The following is a 25,084-nucleotide window of genomic DNA, read 5'->3' on the forward strand; positions in this document are numbered from 1 at the left end:
ATTGGGGATAAAATTGCCCAATTACGGGCTAATTTACGAGGTTTTCATATATTTAACTATTATAATTGCCGGCATAAATCTGTTGTTATTATTAATTACAATAACCTGGATTTTGGGTAATTACATGTTTGCGAATAAAATTACCAGCTTTGAACGAAAAAATTAGCAAACACCAATTTGCCAGAAAATATGATCCCAACAATAGGGGAAATTTAACGTAGTTAATGAACGGGTTAATGAGCTATACAATTAAAGATACTATTTTTACCTTTATTGAAATTGAAGGGAAAAATTATTCTAGGCTTCCATAACTCAACTAGCACACACATAAACGCTGAATTAGTAAGTATGTGTCTATAAATATCGTCGAGGACAAAACTGGATCTTGGTGTTTGTGTCAGTAAATGAGTTTACAAACTGCTCTTTGGCGCAGAAAAATCTTCTGGTTTTACTGTATTTTATATTTTTACATTTGAAGAAAAATGAAGTCAGGTCTACGGATATCTAAATCTTAGGATACCACCAGAGGCGCAGTTCCATTACCGTTCAAGTTTTCAGAGCAATGAATTTATAAAAATAGTTGTAATTAAATAACGATTAGCACAAGGAGAATAAGAAAATACAGGCAGATAGAGCAGCAAATTCTCAATAGTAGAAGATAAAAATAATGCAAAAATAATATCCAAAACTATATTTAAGAGACTTTCAAAGTTTTACCAATTTGCACTCTGTCCCATATTTATCAAAACGCTGCGAATACGGGTACAGGTACAAGAAAAATGTTAGGAAGAAAGTTGTAGAGAATTAAATTTCTTTTAAAAAAGGAAGCGAAACCATAGTCCTATCTTTAACCATTTAGGCCCCAAAGTCATTCAAAGACGCTCAAGCGTTTCGTCTCTTTAGTCCTCCGTAATCAGGACTTATTGTTTATTGTTATTTGCGTTGAATAAAATCAACGCAGAGAGAGAAATGTTATTTGAATCTAATAAATGTTGGGCTCAATTTTTCATTTCCTTTGTCCTTCTCGACTAAGTTTTTTTGTGGCAAAGTTCTCTTGAAAGAAGCAAGTTTGTGCCTAACAAGGAAAATCATACATTTTCATAAAAAGCCGCGTTAATTATTAATGTCGACCATTTTAATTTTCTTCTGCGGGCTTGTTTGCTTTAGGAACATAAATTCATTAACATTTCGTTGTCAAAGTTTGTAGAGGAGCGTGCGATTCAAGTTTAATTTTCCGGAGACTCACTTAAACTCACGTTTCTTTTTGTTGTGCACTTAGCATATTAAAGTGTTAAGTACGTTTCAGCAATCAGAACAGAAAGAGGCAGAAAACAGATAAAGGCAGTGTACAATGAAGAAGAGTGAACTGTATAATATGTTCCACTCATCAGCTAATGTTGCCCCAGAGACGCGGTTCAATTCTCGAAACACTTGTGCCTTCTGAAGCTTTACTGCACACTTACATGCTACTTTCCAGAATCATCAGTTTATCTTAATGCGTTCCAATTAGAGCGAAGGGGGAATTATCAGAGGTTAAACTCCTTGACAGATGAATGTTTAAACTTTGCTTTGGAGACGCGGCGCTCGGAGGTAAATTTTTATTAAAATTGGGGTCGAGGGCACGTTTAGGACGATTCAATCTGTCAGCCGTAGACCCGGAATTTTGCAACTTTTCCCGATTTTAGATGAAGCTTCCCTCTTGTAATGCACTTCCTCCCATTCAAAGGAAGGAGGACACGCCATCTTCGCATCAGCAGAATATGCACGGAATTTCTTTTGTGACACATACCTGATGTGACATGTCATATTTGTGGCGTTTATCTCGTTTCGGAGTTGCAGGTGCACGTTTGCAATAAGAAAAAAGCCGGCGCGGAAATATTTCACTCGAAATTTCCCGTTTATCTAACAAGAATTCAGTTTGATATTCATTTTATGCGACACATGAAACACTGCTTGGGGGCCCGTTAGCAATTTTCCACACTGCCACTATATGCAAAATGTCATCCGGGAGAGAGGGCCTCTTGGAAACGCCATCGAGACACTCTTACACGAGCAGCCTAAAAGTGTATTGGACGAGAGGTCGTTGCAATAAGGAGTCTAACATCTTCGCTACAATACATCCTACAATCAAGTATCGAATCCTTAAGAGGAAGTGCTGCTCTATAATAAAGACAGAGTAGCTGGAGCACTAACGGCCCTACTCTTTACAACCACCAGATACAAGTGCCACGGGTACTCAACCACGTGAATTATCTTGTACTTGATGTTATCGCCGCCGCGTCAATGTTTCAAGCAAAGACGAACAAAAAAGGATTTAAGGACTGACTCTCTGACTTAGTCACTGCAGTGCCGAATATGAGGAGTTTGAGCGCAAAAACAGTCAAACTTTTAACTTTACTACGATAATTTGTTTATTTTTTTTGTTACTGTATTGTTTCCTTCTTTTCGAACGATTTCAGTCACTTCTTAAACTAAACGACTTTTTCTCGTAAATTTTTTATCTTAGGATGTTATAACTGACAGCATCGTGTTTAGCGTTAATTTTACCATACTCGAAAATTTTTTGCAGTTGCTCGAGAAATTTTACGATTTCCTATGCAGAGTGAATGCGAACTCCCTTACCTTCGACAACTCAATTTTTTCACAGTCGATCTGAAAACGTTTTATGTACTCTTCTACGTCTTTAAGACTTTTAAAAATGCAAATAATGTGATTTGTAACGATTTGAAAATTTTCGATTTTTTTCGATTTTTGAACAGATTTTTTGGACGGTTACTTTTAACCGAAAACTCTTGAAAATCACTTATAAAATTCGCTCCCAGAACACTTTTATATGCCTCGAGAACTCAAAGTCCTACAAAGTGTAAACAAATTGCAGTTGGTTCGATTGTAAAATGTTGTTTCTTTTTATTTTTGTCGAGATTTTGGTTAAAATTCAATATCTAACGGATTTGCACTATTAAGTTTGGTATCTTTGGAAAGGTCTATTCATTTTTCATCTTTTGCAAAAAAATTCATTGCCTCACACTAACAGTTTTCGCGAAAATTATTAACAAACGCAAAACAAGACAAAACCTATTTTTGTTTATAATTTAAAGGTATTACGAATTTTGTTTTTTTTTGGCCAATCGTTGCTCAGGATTAGTTTACATTCGTTTTGTTGAAAAAACCTATATCTTCATTTTGTCAACAGTTTTGCCGTAAGTGAAAATATAAATTAAAGAAAAATGTCGTAATACAATATTGTTTATTTTAATATACCTCGAAATCTGGTAGATTTTTTGCATTCCCAACAATGAAATAACACTTGTTGTCCTAGCTCTTAAGGTCGGCAGTAATTGGTGTTTGAAATTTGAATTTTTTGGCGAAGTTTTATCTTGAAGACAGATTTTTTTACGAAATATTAATTATTGCCTTGAAACTCATAGTAGTATAGTATTTAACACCTTTATAATATCTTTTTCTTTCTTTAAGTTATTCATAAAGAACATTTTAACCTACATGTAGGTATGTATCAAACAAATGAAAATAAGACCCATGTCATAAATCAAAAAAAAACGTCATATTGAGCTTCAAATTATTTATGTAGAGACTCCCTGTGTAGTAAAGGTTTTGGCTTCAGAAGCAATTGGAATTTTTTAATAAAAAAAAACAACTTAAAAACTACAGACTGAACCAAAAGTAACGCACAAAATGCATATCTTTGTTATGAGTTATTTTTCAGAAAAAAGTTCTAATAGGTTTTGTAAATGCTACATTTGACGTCAGTTTCAATTTTTTTATTACAACTGACATTTTTGATTAGTGTTTTTGATAGTGTAACGAAAACAAAAAATCAAACAAAAAACAAAAAAGAAAAAGAAAAAATAAAAAAGGTATAAAAGTTATTGAGAATATTACACAGAGAGCTTTAACGTTTTGTTCTTGCTTTATTTTTTAACGGGTGGTTATTTTTGTTATTTTATTAAATCTACTTTTTAATCTTAAATTTTGTTTTTTTATTGTCTTTCTTATTACCAAAAAAATATGTACTCTAAAAGAGTGAACAAATATTCGGTTGTCGTTTAAAAGAATTAAGAATGACATAACATCTCAACAAAAAATGAGATTATATAAATGTCACTATAATGCCAAAATGTAGTATTTAAAAAGATAAAATCGACCTATTTAAGAATTTGAGTTTTTTTTACACACAATATGAATTTTGTGCCTTACTTTGGTACAATCTGTATAATACGTGCTAGAGGGGTTTATTGTGCGTGTTATGTTTATTGACTTATTTATGTTTTTTGACTTTTTCTCGAAAAATATTCATTGTGCATAAACTTTACTACTTTAGAATTTTCATTTTTTCGTTTTTTTTGCCGTGATCTAGTTCAGGGGTAGGTAAAAACGGATCAATAAATAACTACAAATTGACAAATTATAAGAAAAAAATATATTTTTTAATGTCATTATTTCATTAATGTTATGAAAACATCATTGTCGTAAATGCCTGGCACTTTGGGCCGACTCCTGTCTGATATCGCAAATTACACCCTCGAAAAAGCAGAGGAAACTTTCCTCGGCCCAATCCCGGCGCCATTACGCCGATGCTATCCGTCTTCACACTCGAAGACACACACCACAAATCGAATATGTATAACAAGTTTCGATCAGATTCGCCAGTTTGCCCCTTCTCGAGACGAAAATATAGAGACAACGTCCAACTCTCTCCATTAAAATCGTATCGCCATCAACATCTCCCAACTTTAATAAAAACTTTCCCAAGTCGCATTCCTATAAATTTCGGCCTTTCCATAAAGTGGCTGCTTAGATGGCCACTCCATATGCATACTCAAACTTTTTTCTTTACAGCCAGAAAGGGAGTAAGTTTGTGATCCTCCCGTGGCCTCCTCCAAATCTATAATTCTGTTTTTCTCCGCGCCACTGGGAGCCAAAGAGCTGCGAGAAACCAGTCGGAGTCGAAGACTCCTAGTGCGGTTCAAGACGGCCTGCTAATAATTCACAGCGCGAGTCCCCGAGGACTTGTACGTTTTGAAATAGGTTCCTCGGCCACCAGACGAGGTCTAAGCGCCAGCACATACTCTTTCTAATAATTGAAAGGACAACTGGACGAATAAAATACCACACGGTGTCACATGCCCGCAACTGACCAACATTACTGTTTCATGCGGTGGCTAAGTGACGTTTGGACACGGACTGAAAATGAAAATGTTGCCTCCAATTTAGTTTTATGCATCGTGACGCTATTTTATTTGCATGTGCAAGTCATTTGATATTAGATATTACACAGTAAAAAATAAAAAACTTATTAGTGGGCGTAGTTAATTAAGCATACTATGATGAAATCGCCATGAAAAAGACTGTAAAACGAACGGAATATTTTCCATTTTCGTTTCTAAGTGTGCATTTAATTTTTGATATTTGATGCGATATTTAAAGACGAGGGACAGTGCTCGTATTTCTTTTGATTAAATACTTTTAGTTCAAACAAAATTTACGAGAAAAATTCTGAAGCCATGTAATTACGAGGAACCTATTTATTTTCCGAAAGATGATGAGTTAAAGCATAATTAGTTATTACCATGTAAACGGGACAAAATTACACAAAAAATATATTTATTTACTTTTTTAAAATGATGCGTAGGAATAGACTATAAATACAGGGTGAAATTTAATTCACCACACATATCACAAGGCGTAACTTCTTGTAATTTAAGGAATATAAAGCTGCTGTGGAAAATTTTCATTTTAATTATATTATAATTAATAATACGAGTGCGAAAACACAAGCTTAAAGTTTGAGGGTTGTCGTTATGCAACGAGCGTACGCGAGTGCGTAACTAGACACCCGAGAGCTTTAAGCGTTTTCGTATGAGTGTTATTCAAAATGTTTTTTGTTGGAACATTTTAATTTAAAACACGTTACTAGGGGAAACGTGTTGTAAAATAGTGAAAACACGTGGCTATCGAAAATAGTGTTTATAATCTAGCCAACAAAAAATGAATTTAAATGTGTTTAAATTTAGTCAAAATTCTACGGCACGCCACTGGGATAAAATTGTGGAAGTAAACACTTGACACTCGACAAAAAATTCTTGCAAAAAACATTAAAATATCTGCTCTTTTTTTATCGCCGTTTAGCTCAGTGTGTTGGTGTGTCTGTGCGGGGTTGTGTCTGAACTTGGTGCCGTGCTTTGTGTGTAAAAATTGTCCAATTGTTGTTGACATTTCCATGCTCGGTATTTCCTTAATTCGCGGACATTTCCATCGTCTGTGTGGCGGTACCTTTGGCTCTCAAATGCAAGAAAAGACGACCAGAACTGCATGTCCACCAGATAAAAATAATGCGAGTGTTGTTACCGCAAATTTTATTCTGACTTGGAACTTAGTGCGAGTGCTTGGTGCAACAATGTGGTCAAATGCCGAACTTCCAGAATTGCGCAAGAGTCACGACACCTTTTTTTGATGTAAGGTAGGACAGATGTTACTCGAAATTTGTTTTTGTTTTTTGTGGGTACTGATATCTCTACAAAACCAAATATCCACAACACAGTGTTTTAATTCACATATTTATATTTTAAAGTTTTGTCTGAAGTCCACTTTTAAGTAACAGCAACTATTATTTTAATGATGCCAGAAAACATTTTGTTTTCCATCAAACGGTGTGGCCGTGTTGTAAATTTAATAAAGAATACAGTGTTGTGGATATTTGGTGGTCACCCACTTTATCTGTTGCCTAAGTGCCATAGGCGTCGTACGGGGGTTTTGCCCCTTCAGGTGTGCAGTTAAATAGGTGTAGTGACCCTAAATTTTCAAAGAGAAATTATTTAAAATTGAAATACTGCTTAGTTTATCCTTCAAATTTTAAATCAGTTATCACCAAATGTATTTACACTTTTCTGAAATGGTCTTATTCGGCAAGATAATGCGGTTTTGTTGTTAACTAGGTACATAAAAATCCTAATTGATAAACCAAAAGATTTTTATCTATAATAGCAGAAAATCTATGGATTGAATTCTTAAAATGCATAACACAATGTAGTACGTTAAAGCAAAATAGAAGAATTACCAGAGAATAGAAAAAGAAACGAATAAACGCACTTAACACTCTAGACTGTTTGAAGAAGGAGCTCTTGACTTCTGAAATATTAAATTTTTAAAATGTACGTAATAGTTTCTGTTTATTTATTAATTTCTTCATCGAAGAAGATTAATTATTGCTAATTGTAATTAAAATTAAATTAAATTAAATTAGTTGTATTGGAAAAAATATCCCCGTTATCATCAAGAAAATTTATAGTACGCAAAGATCATTGTTACATTGATCAAGTAGATCGTCATCAAATAATTATCATGCTTTCCACTAACTGTGTTAGTACTACTTACACACACTACTTACGTTTATCTCCAAAATAACTTAAACAAAATTTTTTGAAAACGGTTATTTAAAGAATTTTTTTTACTATTTTTTCCTGCATGTGCTCATTTGGTACTACAATGGGTAGATTTTGTCGTTTTTTTTGTATGTACTTATTGGTAACTTGAAAACTGATGTGAATTTTGGAATTTGCTTGATTCCAACAAAATAGCTCCATTTTATCGAATAGTTTTGCCATAGTTGAGAAGATTTAAAAAAATAATAATAAATAATAATAATAATAATAATGTTAGACTTTGTCTCTTAGGTCTTTTGTTTCGGCATTGCCGTTACGTTTGGAAATTGGAAACATCAGTTGAATTTTTGAAATTTTTTGCCTAAAATGTACAGACGCGATCATAATCTAAAACTAAAAGTAAAGCAAAATGGTTTGTTCGGGCAAATTTATCACTTTTTCCGTGCAGATTCCTAGTGTCCATTGTGGTGCAAACTGCGTGCTCTTGGCATTTGCTTTTATACATATAAGGTTGGTCATTTGCACCACTTTAGTATAGTTTTGATAGATTTTTTTTATAACATATAATGGAATAGAGCAATTCATTACGTAAGAATTTTTGATTAAACATTAAAATTTAAAATTTGGGCTGGAGACATGAAATTTAAATTCTCATGTAAAATTGTAATTTGCATTATTCCAAGGCTTGAAAAAGTCTTCAGATTAAATTAAAAAAGGTTGGTCATTTAGGACTTTAATTTTACTTATATTTTTCAGTAATAAACCACATTAATATCACTTCAGTCACTTGTTGGGAAGACAACTCCCGTGCTACTTTTTTCTAAAATTTAATCATTGGCACAATGAGACATTCAATTTAGCGTAAAATCCTCTTGTGTTGTCGCAAATCAGATTTTTACTTACAAAGAGCTCTTAAACTCAATACAAAAATTGTCATCCTAATAGCAAAAAATCCTATTATGTCTCTCGTTCTTTGAAGGCATTGAACAATGTTGCAATTACATTATTTGTTTTTTATAAGTCTGAAAAACGCCCATCTTGTTTCTTTTTGTGCATATTAACACAGCCGGGGAAAACACTTTAGCTTCGACAAGATCATTAACGAAACACAGTGTGGCTTTTACTCCAACTTGCGAAAACAAAACACCTTCGAGGAAAAAGTATCAAACCCTAAAAAACCTTTCCACGTCGATTCAGTACAACTGTGTAATTAACAGGACTGTCTCAAGTAAAATTGATTTTTGAGCTATCATGGAATAAAAGATGGAATTACGCGGAATAATGGCATCAACTAACGTTGTTAAATTTCCAATGGACTACTAATTTTCTGGATGAATGCTTGCAGTTCTTTATAATTTCGAAGTGAGTGGATGCTCTCTTTTCAGCCGACCTGAAAGAAGTTTGCGTAAGCTTGAATCAATATTTTTAGTTGCCGTTCTGTAATAATTTAATTCGTGCAATTACTTCGAGGTGTGCGCTATTTTTTGTAAGAGGGATGCCTTGTGGCTGTACAAATTATCCGCCTTTTCCAGCTAATATCCCCGACCTTTCGTAATTAAAGGCGATCAGTGGTTTGATCGAGCCTCGTTCTCCCTCACGGAAACGCAGGCTTTATTAATACCTCCTCCCGGAGTACCTCTGACAGTACCGGATTCACCTGACAGACGAAATAAATAGCCCGCTTAATTTATAAAGCGCGAGATAAAACAACAGATTTATTCTTCTACTGAATTCGGCCACGATCATGTTTTTGTCACAAAGACATTTGCACTTTAATCAAACTAGTTTTGATTGAAGATTCAGTCGGAAAAGTGAGCACAATACGGGCTTTTTCGCGAGTCGTGTTTTGCATTGTGCATTGTGGGAGTAATTAGAGTCATAGGGAAATAGCGCTCATCTTGGCTTATAATAAATGCAGTAGCAAAAAACCCGCGCTTGTCCCAATTCCTCGTTCAGTCGTGAAAAACGCGAATAAAGGAAAAGTAAACATAATTATGCCGCTGCTTCGTGGCAGTCGGGAGAGACTCTTAGAGAAACTTAAATAGCCGAGTCTAGACGTTTCAATATTTCTATATTAAAAATGCCCTTCAGTCGCAGGAAATCCATAAAAGTATCCACCGACATTTCGAGTCAATTTTATTGTTCGTGTAACGGCGGAATTTTTTTACAAGATTTCCGTGCTCTACGAGCGAATTTCCGCGAGCGGCAACCGACTTTTTCGTTTTCTATTCGGCAATTGAAATTGTTTTTCGGTTTGATCAAATTTGGAGACAACATCCTTGTCACTTGCCGAAAAGGCTCCATATGCCGGCAGTGCGCTTTCAACAAAGCGCGTACGCTTCTGTACAATCCACCCGTCTTTCAAGCTGTCAACCCGCGATTGAGATTTATATTAAATTCTCATATTTATTTTATAATATGCGTCGAGTGCAGCAGGAAAAATTACAAAACCGAATGATTTTTCTCGGGAGAAGGTCAGAAACAATCGAAGAATGGGAAAGGTTAGAACGCAACCCTTGATCCAGGAGTCCCGTAAATACCACCGCCGGCGAGGGTTACTCTGAATATCATGCTGGATTAGCTGTTTATTTCCAGCGTTCATAAAGCGCTCGACCAAAGGTCGTTATCCCGAATTAATTGAATTTCATCCACTATCTTTATCGATGAACTTTAACCTGGTTGCTTGCCCGCGCCACCACTGACCTTATTCCAACAGCCAGTTGTATCACCGTTTATTTAATTGGTTGTTGGTTCCTTGTCAGCCGCACCCTGTCCCGGCAAGCCTGACATCCGCCCTCTCACCCCATTTTATTAACTTTTAATTTGGTCCGCGAAATGTTGATTAAATGTTTCCAGCAAATAATTAACTGTTTCCTGGTTTTGTCAAGTTGCGCGAGAAACAAAACTAGAAATAAATTCTGGGAGGAAAGTTCGTGAAAGTGAAGTGATTCCTTTCCCGCACTTTTAATAAGTTCCAGCATTATCCAAAGTGTAGTGGCGTTTATTTTAATATAACTTCCTGCCGAGTATAGCCACCGGTTATGGCTTTATTATGCAATGCATAATCTGTGCCGTTAGAGTCCTCTAAATAGTTAATGCCTCAAACCATAGTGGACTAGCTCGTTTATGCAAACTCGACATTATGTATTAAAGAGAGTTATGAACGGAGGGTTCTTTATAATATAAAGATGCTTTTACTACTTCTTATTTTATGCAAGAACTGTAATAAAAAGTCTATTCCGCGACTTGATTATGTCGACAAAATTCATAGAGCGAATGGTCTTAAAACCCAACGCAACAGTTAAGGTTTTAAAGGGGAACGCGTTTGAACGTGATTCTAAGTCGTCAGATGGCGCGGAATTTATTTTTCGATTATCTTTGTATTCATTTACTTTTTCCAGAAACGAAACACTTTCATTTTTGAAAAAAAATTTTTTTTCGAAAAACCAAATAACGATGAATCTCCATTTCTTGCTGATCACAAATGTATTTTTGTTTTCAAAATTCGATAAAGTTATCAAGACGCAAATTTTGCAAAATCTTTTATTCTGCCTCAATCATCCTATGGTTGGGCAGTGAGGAAGGCACTGCTTGGAAGCAGCTGTGTACATATTAGCCACCAGCAAAATATTTTCGGTGATATAGAGAATTTCAAGTAACCAACAAAAAAATTCTGGTCTCGTTATTTGGACAGAGAAACATTTGCCTGTATTTACCTTTTGGGAAATGAGGTTTGCTTGATATTGATAAACATTACAAAAAATTCCTTAGTACTAACATTAGATTTTGTATCTATTAGATAAAAATTTAACCCCAATATCTAGAAGTTATTTAGTAAAGGATTGGTTTTGTCTGTCTTTAATATGTTTCCTTTCAGATGCTATGCAAAATTTCTAGAACTATCTATTTTTTTTTTCGATATGTCTATGCACCCGATTTTTTTCAACAATTTACGTGTAGCACTTATTATCACTGAATTGAAAATATTAATAGTTGTATTAATAAAATTAAAAATATGAGAACATGAATTAACCAAACTGTTGTTCTAAAACAAACGATGCTTAAATGATGTTTTGTGCAAAAAAATTGAAAGAAATTTTCGTTTGAGACCTATATATAGAAAATAATTAAATATTTAATAACAAACGCTAATTCTGGATTATTATACGAGCAGTTTCTATTTGTTTTGTCGTTTTGTTCAGTCCCTTTCAGTTTTTTTTTGTTACGCTTTTTCTTGGAATGGAAAGCAGATGTACTTGGGCTTTCCTTAGTTCCAACATCTTCCGAGAGAATTTTACGTATTTTAGAGAATTAATTGCGCAAAAATACGAATTCAACGTTATTTGTCATTACCTGCTGTGTTCTCAGGTTTCTCAAGCTCCATTATTAGAAATCTTCATTACAAATTGATTTTTTTACCGAAAATAATCAAAATAAATTTTAGCCAATTGTTTTCCAAAGTAAAAAGATTTTGACTTTTGATTATTTATCCATTTTTCAATTTTTGGGCAATGAAAAGGAAACACAAAAATTACAAGCAAAAGTAACAAAGAAACATTATTCAAAAAGAAATAAACATCAATAACTTCAGTTCAAAACATTAATACGATAATTCTGAATACCAGCAGATCCAGAAACATCATTTTTCACATCTCCCGGTCTTAGTTGATCGAGGTTTATTTTGCCCTCTTTTCTTCTCACCCCGCACTTGACTGCGGGAGATTCTTGGCGGCAAATATTGTCAAAGTAAAATGAATATTCGCGTTTCGTTCAAAACTAATCATAATTTGTTTAGTTTCTTGCTCGCATTCGATTCACATCATCACAGTGTATCCTTCCCCTATACGTTTTTTTATAAGTGGTCTTTAGCGATTTTTTGAGCACGTCGGCGTAGCTGGAGTGCTCGAAATAGAACAAGTGTTTTAAAGACCAGTTATCCACGAATACTTTACGTTGTTTTTTTATTAGCACACTTTCAAAACATACATACTGATATTAATGTAAAGTAATGTGAGATCGTCATGGAATTGATCGTCATTTTAATAAATATTATTAGTGATATTGCCATGGATTTATTTATACACGCTGATGCGTGCTTTAAATAAGCTAAATACATTACCAATAATAAATATAAATTTTTTTAATGTTTTCTGATCTTTAAAAGTAGAAAAATAATTTTCATTATACTTGTTTTTGTCGCACACTTGGTTTAACTCTGTCGTTCCTTCTAGCCTTAGCTCCTGGAGTCGTCAACTAAACTACGGAAAAATTTGTTTATATTTTCTTCCAATTTCAGTAGATCAACTGGAAAATATTTAAATTGTGAGACGAATAGAACAGTTCTGGGAACTTGAAACACTTTTGTTGCTTCACTTTCAAAATTCATTTTGTCGAGGTATCGTTGTCTGTTGCATCAAAAAGGCACTATAATAGTACATCATGTGGCCAGTTTTGCGGTTATATGTGGGTAAAACCACACCGTATGCGTCTGATTAATTAACCAAATCAATCAGTGTTGTTTGTTTGAAACAGCTAATAACCAGTGTTTTTAATTAGAATAAACACAAAAGTAGCTCAGTGTTTGATCGTGCTTTACAACCGACGAGATCACTCATTTTTGTTAGCAAAATATGACAAAAAGTTGGCCACAACAAGAACGGCAAAAGCCGAGCAAACGTTCTGCTCAAAGGGATACTTTGGCAAAAAATATCGGCTGAGCCAATAAGGTTATGAAATTGTATTTCAATTTGCATTATAATTTTATTGCATCCATGTAACTCGGTTTGAATTCAATCTCGCACTGATTGCCGACTCCAATTTCCTTCGCCCTGATTAGGTTAGAAACTAACCGGAGCCAGGCATAAGATGTGTACGTTGGTCACTTGGAAATTATTTTTGATGCGGGGCCGGAATAATGTGCTTGGTATTTTAACAACTCAAACAAGAGAATGGATTAGACGGTGCTTTCTCCTAGACTGAATTTGCTCGAACAACAGGATAGAGTGAAACTTCTTCATTCTACTTAAAACTTATTGTTTGTGTTGACAATTAAATGAATTTTGAATTATTACCGAGCCCTGAATAAAGCCCCGGTGGCTTAGAGCAACGTACGGATTTTTTGAGGTTGTCCTATTACCTCCTCAGGCATTAAACGGCTCCAAAACGCTTTTCATCGTTTTAAAATGTAAATGGCCCTTGAATATTCCGGATTAAGCATTACACTTTTAAATGATTACGAGCATTTGTAGTCACGGGGGTAACTGTTGATTTAATGAAATTCTTAAACGCCATAAACACATTTAAATTTCGGGCTAGAACAGCATGCAAGTCATATGCAAAGCGCTCAAACTTAAATCGAACATCGTGTCGAGTTCAAGTTTTCATTTCTTGAGGGCGTCTGTTTTATTCTTGAGAGGATGCGAATATGTGTGAAATGAGAGAAGGCGAAAGATTGTGACAGATATATCAGTGAGTATGAATTTTTTATTAGAACTTTTTCGAATGCTTTTATTTTGCTTCAAGCTTAATGCAAATGAGTCGGAGTTTCGCAATTAATGGGACATTATTTTCTCTTGTTTTTGAGAGCTGTGTCAAAGTGAACCAGAACAAATTTGGATTCTAATTGACACAAATGCAACGAATTTGCGGCGAAAATAGACACAAAGTGCACTTTTGTGTACGCGTTAAATTTTAAGTTAATTTCAACCGAATAAATTGCTCCGAAAGCCGATTTTAGTGCGAGCTTTATTGGTATTTTCTATTACAGAATTGACATTTTAGTTAGATTTTTTTTATCCAAATTTAAACGTGGTTTCCAGGGACGGGCGTGTCAACAATTACGTCGATGTCAGCATTTGAAGTGATGTCAACAATGTAGAAATAATAAATTTTGACATTATACTAATGGATATTTGACTAAAATTGGTGTATTTGTTAAAAATAAAACTTAAAGTTGAACTATACTCAGAACGTCCAAAGAGGAGCTGTACAAACAAGCGCGTGAAAACAAAATTTGAAATTGAATTTTTAAGAAAAGTAATAAACAAAATGCGTTCTTTACAATTGTATGTTATTTCTAAATTCAGTCACTACCTCACAGGTTAGTTTGTATCTCATTTTAAGTTATGAATAACCGAGTTTAAACGGGTTAAAAAGTCGATTTAATTTGTTGTTCTAAAAAAAAAAAAATTGTTAGTTCAAATTGCTTGAAAAAAATATGGTGACTTTCTGTTGACCTTAGCAACAATAAACATAAATGTGAAAAAAATTGTTAGTGTCATTTAAAGATAAAATGAAAAAACCTCAATTTTTTGCCATTTTATTTTTTCATTAAAAAATGGTACTATAGTTTTTGATAATTTTTTGTATAGGTTTTGTATATGACTTACCTGTAATATTATATTTTTTTCGTGTCATTTGAACTCTAGGTTTTTTCATAAAAGCATTAAGATTATTACGCTGTTTACCTCGTTATAACTTGGTTACAAATATTTAAATTGAGATATGAGCTGATCTGTGAGGTAATAAGTGAACATAGGAACAATATCCAATTGTAAAAAACTATTTTGTGTATTATTTTTCTTAAAAATTGAGTTTCAAATTAGTGCATTCGCACGGCTGCCTGGATGGTAACTTTAAGGATAGAAGAAAACTTTTAAAAAATATCTAATATGTGATATAAAAAAGTATAAAAATAAATAAACAAACATAAAATTCTCAAAAAACAGTGAAAACAAAACAAATTATTCTCTTTTTTTTCTGCGCTTCAGCCTTTATCCTTTTCTTACGTTCTCCAAAGAATTCTTACTTCAAAAAGCACCCATCCCTGGTGGTTTTTTCGGCCGGAATAGGGTAGTTTTACTTGCAAAAGTGGAGTAATTGCAGTGGAAATAAAAATTGTGGTTTGCACGTAAGAGCATAGCAATTTGGACAATAGCCGTCCTTTTATAAATAATGCAAAATAACGGCGGCAACGCGCCGAAATTACGATGTTCGTGCGAGATTAAACCGATAAATTTGCATAATTCGAAAAATAAATAAACGACATAACCGAACCGATTAGAAACGAGTTTTTAACCGCTGGAGCAGATCGAATCCGGGCAAACAAATCACTTACACTCAGCCCCGTAAAACACTTTATGTATTTTTTACACCCAATAAATTTTTATGCACCCACCTACGATTTTAAGAGGGCCATTATGATTGTGTTGTAAAAGGTTTTATTGGGAGGAATAGAAGCACGTGCATTGCTTCAGACACCGAAAGTGTCTTTAAGCATCCAGTTTTTTCAGTGCGGCATCGTAAGCCTCTTTTCGAGTAAAATAAAAATAAATCAAAATTTCGATCGTCCCCTTTCAGAATTTTCCATTAAGCTCGGGAGATCCACTTTAAAAAATATGAACTAAGGCTCTTAATAGCGCTGTCACTGCCAGCGCTCGGATCAGTATTCTTGCAAGGAAATGCACCTGAACATGGTCTCATATCCGCAAGTGTCAATAGGAAATTGGGGGCTCGAAGGGCTACTTGTGAATGCAAGTAATGGGTTCGGGAAGAACGAGGATCATACTATCAAACAAAGCTCTCACACGGTCCTAACCCAACATCATTTGTCACTTTTGCACCAGTTTATCAGACTCACTCCCAACCACTGATAAAATATGAAACATCGCACCAACGTATAGTGGCTGTCGCTCAAGCTTAAATAAAATTGGACCAGTGCGAAAGGCGGAAATAGGTCAGAACTGAAATATTGATTGTTTCTTTTTTATTTAGCAACGGCTGACGAGCGCTCATTCCGAAAAGTGAAATGGACGCGTGAGTTTTATTTGCCTCCAGAAAGAGCTCCTCCAGATAGTTAATGTAATTACTTAGTTCTGAACTAGGCCAATAACATAATTAAAACTGTATAAAGCAAGTCCTCGTTTAAACAAAAATAAACTACATTCTATATTAAAAAAAACTACGGAACAGGTTTCTAATTTTCGTAAAAAAACGTTTTTTTGCAATCGCAATCTAACTTTGTACGTTTTTCACCTTTTGTACAACGTTTCGTCACCTTTTTTGGAGCGTCTTCAGGACAATAAAGAGGAAGGAACCCAAAAAAAGGTGGCCGAAACGTTGGTAGTCTGCTATCCTAATAATTAATTAAATCATTCAAACTAAACTAACAAGGGACAACAAACGTGAATTAAATTTAAATAATATTTAAACAACATAATACCAGGTGTGGGGACAACAGTGAACCTTGATTCTCGAGCTCAAAATAGAGCGATTAACTCCAACTTACCTCTATACCACGTTGCACCATTTAAAAGTTAGCGAGCCTCAAAGTTCAAAAATTATTTTTGATTTTCTTCAATAATTTTTTATTTAAGTAATAGGTTTTAATGAAATTTGGCACACGTAATTTGCCGTCAAAACAACATGTTTTGATGCTCTTGCTTTTGATTTTCCTTTTTTGTAAAATATTTATCAGTCAACATTTTAACACATTTTTGTTATACGGTATCCTAGTGGTTATTTTTTTTTGTTTGAAAAACCCATTTTTTTAAAGAATTTTTGTAATTTATTAAAAAAATTTATCTCCCTCGGTTATGGAGTAAAAAAATTATTGATGTCGACGTCTCAATACTCAGACGTTCACCCATTTATTATTATTGGATTTTAAATTATTATTTTTTTATTTTTGCTTTAGTTTCGTTATGTACGTGTATGTAACAATAATGTAATTATTTATTAATTTAAATCAAAAAAGGCATTTTTTCACAAAACTGAATTTATAAAAATCGTATTTCTACCCAACACAACAAAATAAATTCTTCACAGTCATTATGAAAAAATTACAATTATAATAAGTGAAATAATAGTTAAATTAATAATTAAATGCATTTTTAAAAACGAAAATAATTATTGACGAACGTCCGAAATGTTGACACGTCTACATAAATTATTTTTTTATTCCAAAACAAAAGCCGATTCGAAAATTTTATAAGATACAAAAATTGTTTAGAAATAAAGGTTTTTTGAATAAAAAAAGAACTACACTACTCAGATAACGAATAACAAAAATATGTTCCAAAATATGTTCAATTGTTGACAGGTAAGTACTTTTCAGTAACAAAAAAACAAAAGAAATAGCACCAAAACATGTGGTTTCGATGACAAATTATTATTCTATTTAGAAGTTAGTAAAAAAAATGAATTTTTTTTAACTTTCGCGCTGTCTAACTTTTAAACGGTGCAACTTGGTATAGAGGTAAGTTGGTTTAAGTCGCTCTATTTCACTGTTGTCTCTATCTTTTCGTTACACCCTATATATTTTGAAGTATTTATCAGTATAATAAATAAAGATAAAAGCCCATATAAATATAAAATGGCAAAGAACCTGGACTGAATCTGGATATAATTACGAAGACATTTTTTCTTTTGTAAATAAATGTTGTACAATGAAGTAAGTCAAGCTCCAAACGGAGGAAAGATGGGATGTTGTAGTTGGAGCGATCTTTTGTTTCCGGCTGAAAGTGTATCTGTTTGTCTGAAATTTCGATGGCGATTGACTGCTTTGGTTCCCCGCTTCGTCAAACTTAAAATTTCCTCATTTCGGTAAATCCCATTTTGCGGAAAAGCCGTGTACTCGAAAGTTTGGGGCGCGCCTGACTGAATATGAAAAATGAATTCGAAGCGAGATTTGTGTATTAAGGAAGTTGGGAACGAGCATTCATACAATTTTTGCAAAAATGCTAAATAAAAAATAATTTTAGCATAAAAATGAGAAAAGTTACAATAAAGCATTAAGTTACCGGGGATTCTCCTAATAAAACTTGTAACCTACTTAGTAACTACTTACTGTCATTTGGATGCAAAGAGGAAGGGAGAATATTAAATTACAGTATAAATTTGAATTCATTTAGAATTACTTAGATTTCTTTTATTACTTTTGGCTTAAAAGCTTTTCGCTCCGAAGTGGAGTTTTTAAAAACCAATATCTGGCTTACAAAAGAAAATATTAAATTATTTCCAATTTATATTTCGATAAAGGGGAGATCCGCTTGTAATCATCTCGGCCCGACATTTCACCGGATTTCCCACAGGAGCCTGAATTTGCATTGATAAAAAGCCCTAACCGTATTAGCACTATCGGGATAAGGGTCCAGGGTCAGAGGAATTTGTCTCGACTGATCGGCAGTTATTGAATTTATGAAACAAACCCCTGCACCACTCACTGCACCACCAGAGTGGACGCTCATTAGTCTTGCAGGCCATAAAACGTTAAGCTGACACCAGGATTTGACGATGCAACGTGTCTAAGCTTTGCAGCAGATCAATACAGGGGCTGTAAAGCGGTATTACAACTGAGCAGCCTTTGGTATGAAGTCAAGACTAGCTGTCACCGTAATAAATTTAATTTACAGACATCTCATTTAATTAAGTGATTGGTGAAGTGACTGAGCTCTTGACGACTAGGGTCGGCCAACTTGTGATTAATTTCAAGAGTGGCGCCGACAAAGATGTATGAACAGTTACAATTATTTAAAACAATATTGTTGTGTCAAGCTAAATGGGCTAAAATCAGCATTTCAAATTCTTAAATGAAACTTGGATTATGAATGACTGCCTTTCAAACAATTTTATTTGGAAGCGTGCAGCTGAAACCGTTAAAATCCTTTTGTAAAACTTGGTAAATTTGATTCGTCTAAAAAACCGAGCTTTGTACCAAAGCTTCTATCAGTGTACTACTTTATTTAGCAGAGCTCAAAGCAGCGAACCTCCCAAATAACAAGTTTCCACAAATGTGTAAGAAGCTTTCAGCAAACTTTCGTTGTAAATGATAGAAAAACAGACAGCCTTGTTTAACCTTTGACAGTACGTCTCTACCATGTTAAGTATTAGTCTTGGAGTGAAAATAGAAACGTATCACTCGTCTTTTATGTCGAATCGACAAATCTGTCTAATCCTGAAAGCTCTCTCGCAAAAATGAAAAAAGTGGCGTCAGGCTTTTTTACGGCGTAATTTTGTTTTAGTGTAAAGTGTCATCAATATCGAACGGTGTCTGGCTCTATACCCACGTTAACTTTATGACAATTTGTGATACAAATTACAAGCCAGCCGGGGCTGTATTTCGCAGTTTGTACAAGCCATTAGGCGAAACAATCTTTAAGCAAATACGAAACCGAGACACAAAAAGTATTTCCCGACATGCGAGGCAATTATAAGAAGTAAGTTATTGTTCCGTTGCGATAAACTGATGAATTACTGACACGGCGTGGAAATAACGGCCGGGAAATAAAAAGTAAAATGTTTATTGTTTTGGAATGACTGTTTTGGCAGCCTGATTAAACCGTCCGTGTCGAGCAAGCCGCGCTACAAAGATAAATTATCCAATTTCTATGCGTAAATCCCCCGAATTAAAATGCAGGTTAAGGGATCTATTAAACATCTCGAAAAATAAACCGGAGCCATGCTTGCACTACTAATGCCGAAATTTCGGGCCCGCCATCTCGCCCCCAATTAATAGGCTAAAGCTTCTTTATATACGAAACACGTTCCCGGTTTATTATTTCTAAACATAGTCAGAAACGACGTTAAATGAAGCAAACGCTCCTCTTCGCCGATTTTCGGAGCTCTCAGGTTTATTTTTAATGCCTATACAACTTTCACTCATCAGCTCAGTTCAATCGCAATATTGCTACTTACTTGTAGTTTTATTTCTTGTTCATTTAAGACGAAAATGCGGCGATTGTGAATGTCTCTGCCATGTTCCCTCGGGACAGTCCTGGAACAAATTAATTTGAGTTATTAAATTTCTGTTTGTAACTGTCAGCAGCGATCAATTAAAGACCGAGCTAATTACTCGCTGGCTTAGAGCATCCATAAACTGGCCGAATTTTAATTTAAACTTATACTTTGTTTACTGGATGCGCGCTTAAAAGATTATTGAAATCTGTCGATTACAGTGAAAAGTGGGTTAAATGGAAAAAAGTTACTTTTCGCGTTATTAAAGCGCGGAAACTTTCATTATCTCAGAACGTTCTTGAAACATAATGGAAAAGTGAAATTTCATTAACATGAGAAGCTGCAATATATTTTTTGCTCCATATCGAATTAGCCAGCAAAGAATGAAATTTTTAACCTTCACAAAGTAATTTAATAAAGTCATCTAAATCGAAGCTCGTAACAATAACGCAATTAGTTTTTCACCAACGATCTTGAAATTAGATTCCCGGATTTATCTCCTACCTAAGTCACACTTCTTGATTTTGATCGAAAATTGTGCATCGAGCGCACCCGTAATTATTTCTGACTGACAAATTAAAATCGTTTGTCTCATTGCAAATCGCAATTTGGCAAAAATTCTCACGAACCCAACCGTTAGCGAAGCTGCAACAAGGAGGTGATTGTGTTTATCTTTCGGACTGACAAGTTGTAGGGCCAAGACGTAGTGCCGCTTTCAGCCCGAAAAACGGATAGTTGGCAGCTAGTTTAGTTTCATTCGCTTTCGCCAGAAGAGTGGTCAAGCCATTAATTTCCTATGACGGTGCAAGAAATCCGACTCCAATAATTCATCAATTAATCACCGCACTCGCTTGGCCTCCTCCTCGATTATTCCAGAGGGTTGAATTATGCACTTAGGCGGCTTTAACTTCTCACACAGCCTCGAGAGGTGCACTTTTTAGTAAATGGCCCAGTCACCAGATTTACTTGCTTTTTTGTGCACAGCGCTGTTGTACAGGGTGAGGCATTTTAGATGTTTTCGACTTATACACAAAAGTTGTAATTTACTGAAATCTTAAAAAATTCATATCTTCTTATTATAAAATATACACATTTGAATCAAAAGCACTTTTTTACGGAGAATTTAATAATGTTATCAGCGATTTTTTTAACCTTTAGTTTAGCTGTAATAGCATAATGATTTCTTTTTAAATAGGAATCATAGTTGGCTGTGACATTTTCGAAAAGCTTATTTTTTTCTGAACTTTAACAATATAAATACAATTTGATATTTTTATATACTTTTGATAAAAAATATATTTAAAATATTTGAAAATAGTTGGCCATGGAAAAATTATTTCATATAAAATGTGTGAATAATCTAGAAATGTGAACGGTTATTAAAGTAAAAAATATGAAATTATAAAAATAAGCTATATTAAAGTTATTTTCAATTGAACAAAAAATATACGATGTCGCAAATTTTAATCACATAAAAAATGTGCAAAAAATTGAAAATGATATGTCCATTTGATGATACTTTTTTATGATTTAGTTAAGTGCAATGGAGGTCGGAGGACGTTGATAATAATATATATTTTTTTCGCAGACGGGATTTGATTTTGGTGTTTGGATTGACATTTCTTTGTAAAGTAAAATTTTAATGACAGGAAATCATACAATTAATCAAAATTTTTCTTTTTCCGACATTTCATGTTAAAATTAGAAAACAGAATGCCAATGTAAGCTTGCCATTTTAAATTTAAAAATGAATAATTTTTATTAATTGCAAAAATTTGATCTAATAATAATTTATTATCTGTTTTTGAATTAATAAGTGTTTAAAAAAATCTTCAAATTGTAAATACTTGTTGGGTAATACAATTTTCATAGTTTTACTTGAAAATCCAAAAATTTCTCATGGTCTACTATAAAGAAAAAACAAAATGTTATGTTTTTTCTTAAATATTTAAAAATAATGTATTACACAAATAGACATATCAAATCAGAAAAAATAAGCTTTTTAAAAATATCACAGCTGCCTATGATTGCTATTAAAAAAATACAACTTAATGTCATTACAGCTAAACGAACGAATAAAAAAATTGCTGATAGCATTATTAAATTCTATATAAAAAAGGGCTTTTTCAAATATGTATCTTTTATAATAAAAAAAATTGGAATTTTTTAAAATTTCGCTGAATGTCAACTTTTGTTGATAAAAGACGATAGCGGAATGCGGTTTTGACCAAAATTATTTTCTCAAAAAACGGACCTGAGAATGTGTAACTCATTTTCCTCTAAACCTCTTAGTTTCAGACCTTTAAAATGCAGCACCCTGTACATCCTGGTTGATTAATTGTCGACAAAAAACGGGCGTCTTGTTAGTTCACGATGAGAAATTATAATGAAGGTAAAACATTCCGGGTTTCCCTAATCCCAGGTAGTAATTAATCAGTTAAGCGGATTGCACGTTCTTGAGGTTTATTGGTACAAGGGTAGTGTGGCGTCACGTCTTTGGGTTTGCGACAGACGGAATGCTGTATGAAATCGTCGGAGTAGTAAATCTGGTTGAATGTCGTTTTTTATAGCGCTAAAGCACCGAGAGCGCGAAATGAAAGAAACGATTCTAATTAATCCATTTTTTGCGAGCTCAATTAGCAACGAATGACTTTGTTTTGCTAGTAATAACAATTAGTTCGATTAATTAAACCCGAATTAATTTTTGTTTGTGATCCGTGACACGACGACGGCAAAAACATCAAATTAAAAATCAAGCCCTGGAGATATGTCAACAGAATTATTGAAATGTGCCCCAAAATTAATTATATTTTTCGATCGATCTGCCAAACAACGCTGAAAAAATGTAATACTGAAATTGACGATTAGAAAAATGTTTACAGTGGTGATGACAGCTTGATGAATAAATAGCACTCAAGAGTTATTAAAAGTTTTAATTCCGGTAATGAGTGGATGGATCTGGCTAATTTCTAGTTAATTAATATTTCAGGACGCGATGAACTTATTTCGAATTGTTAGCGCCTCTTTTCATTTAGGGGTTTTTGTAATCTTCTTACTAAGAGATAAGAGTAGTAGTAGTCGAGAAGCGATCGGGTGGCAGCCACACGCCGCATTTTACAGTGCATTTATTAATCGTTAATTTAATTGTGCCGTACCGTCAAGGTTCTCTTTTTTTCCTATTCTTCCTCTTTCCTTACTTCTTCCTTCTTACATCGATCTGCACTTTGACGGACCACTCGGTAAGTTTTTTTTGTGTTGTTTTAAATAGCCTTTCTTTTACGCATTAACATTTGGTCCTTCGAGCCGGATCTTCGTTTAGTTAAATCTAGAGCATTGGTATCGCTATTTTTGGAACGCGTTGTTGCAAAAACCCTTCGCTTATCGAGTTATCGCTTTAGCTTATCTCTTGTCGCTGTTGCTCGCATACGTCCTCGCTTATTAGAAATTCGTTTAAATTTATCATGGCTCCAACTAAAGAGAATGAATTAAAGTCTCTTCAAGGCAAGCGTCAATCACTTTTTTTGAGAATTCAGCGTTTATATAACGACTCTAGAAACCTGGATGATGAGACGGTTTGCAAAAACTTTAAAATTAGATATAATACACTAGAAGAAACGCGCCGATTGTTTAGTAATTGCATTGATTCGATAAATTTATTAAGTTTAGAACTCGACTCTGACTATACGCCTAGCTTTGCTGAGTTGGAGGCGGTGGACGAATTATATTGTCACATTGTAGAAGCAGCAAAAAAGGTTTTTACAAAAACTGAAAGTTTGCCCAAGCCGGTGAAAGCTATAGCAAAATTGCCCAAGATCGAATTGATGGAATTTTCAGGGGAAATGTCCGATTGGCCAATTTTTTATGACACGTTTAGAACTTTAATACACGAAAATCCCGATTTAGACGATATTACTAGAATGCATTACTTATTGGGAAAATTGACGGGTAAAGCTTTGCTGGTTTGCTCTGGAATACAACCAACAGGAGCAAATTATCCCATCTTATGGAAAGCGCTCGTAGAAAAATATGATGATAAACGTCTTCTGGCTAATGCTTATTTGTCGCAAATTCTTGACTTTAGACCTTTACAAAATGAATCGGTAGTTTGTTTAAATACATTTTTGGAAAAGTTTGATACAGCGGTGAACGCTTTGAAACAATTAGACATAGAAAATCTTTCGGACTTTATTATAAGTTCAATCGCACTTTCAAAATTAGATGGTCAAACTCGTAGACATTTTGAGCTGTCACAGAAAAAATCTGAAATTCCTTTGTACAAGGAAATTGTTGACTTTGTAAAGGATCACACAAAAATCTTAGCTTGTACTTTGAAATCAACTGCTACAACAGCCAATCGAACGAACTATAGCGCTCCTTTCAGTAAACCTAGTAGAACCCATTCGCTTGTTGTTAGTAATCGCGCATCGAATAATATTTGTCCAATTTGTAACGAGGCTTCTCATTTAGTTTATCAGTGTGCGAAGCTTTTAAAGTTAGGTCCCTTGGAAAGATATCAATTAGTCAAAGATAAAGCTTTATGTTTAAATTGCCTTAGTCCGAAACATAAAATAATCGCTTGTAAATCGACAACCACTTGTAGTTTGTGTCGAAAAAGACATCATTCTCTGCTTCATTTTGATAAACCGCACATTGAGACATCAGAACAGCCTGCTAAGGTTCCAATTAGTGACGTTAATAGTACTTCCCGCGAGCCCCATAGTTTTTGTGTCGCTTCAAATACTAGCTTTAAATCATCTAGATATAGTAACACTTTGCTTGCTACCGCCATAGTAGAAATATTCGCTCCAAATTCGAAAAGGAAATTAGTTAGACTTTTAGTAGACCCCGCTAGTCAATCGCATTTTATTACTACAAATTGTTGTACCCGCTTAAATTTGCCAATTAGAAAAATTAACGCTTCTGTTAAAGGCATAGGTGCCATCACGCATCCT

The 25,084-nt window shown here is 34.1% G+C and overlaps 1 protein-coding gene and 1 non-coding gene across 7 annotated transcripts in view; one reads left to right on the top strand and one right to left on the bottom strand.

Moving 5' to 3' along the window:
• The window catches only part of LOC664309 (chaoptic-like protein), a 140,751-nt gene that overhangs the window by 43,789 nt on the left and 71,878 nt on the right, over window positions 1–25,084 (bottom strand). For 5 of the 6 annotated variants that reach the window (XM_015977882.2, XM_064356513.1, XM_015977881.2 and 2 more), the window contains one exon: window positions 20,094–20,172. Coding sequence is in view for 1 of the 6 variants with exons in the window: in XM_008192802.3 (XP_008191024.3) it covers window positions 269–329 (61 nt within the window). In the remaining 5 variants the exon portion in view is untranslated. Of the gene's footprint in view, window positions 1–268; window positions 402–20,093; window positions 20,173–25,084 lie in introns of those variants that run through there. The other variant, XM_008192802.3, reaches the window with a different exon arrangement.
• Window positions 6,152–25,084, top strand: part of LOC103312349 (uncharacterized) — a 156,142-nt gene continuing 137,209 nt past the window's right edge. Inside the window, exon 1 of the transcript XR_010334142.1 lies at window positions 6,152–6,478. This is a non-coding gene — a transcript (uncharacterized LOC103312349). The remainder of the gene's footprint in view (window positions 6,479–25,084) is intronic.

This window comes from Tribolium castaneum, chromosome 1 (genome assembly GCF_031307605.1).
Source record: "Tribolium castaneum strain GA2 chromosome 1, icTriCast1.1, whole genome shotgun sequence".
Lineage (NCBI taxonomy): Eukaryota > Metazoa > Arthropoda > Insecta > Coleoptera > Tenebrionidae > Tribolium > Tribolium castaneum.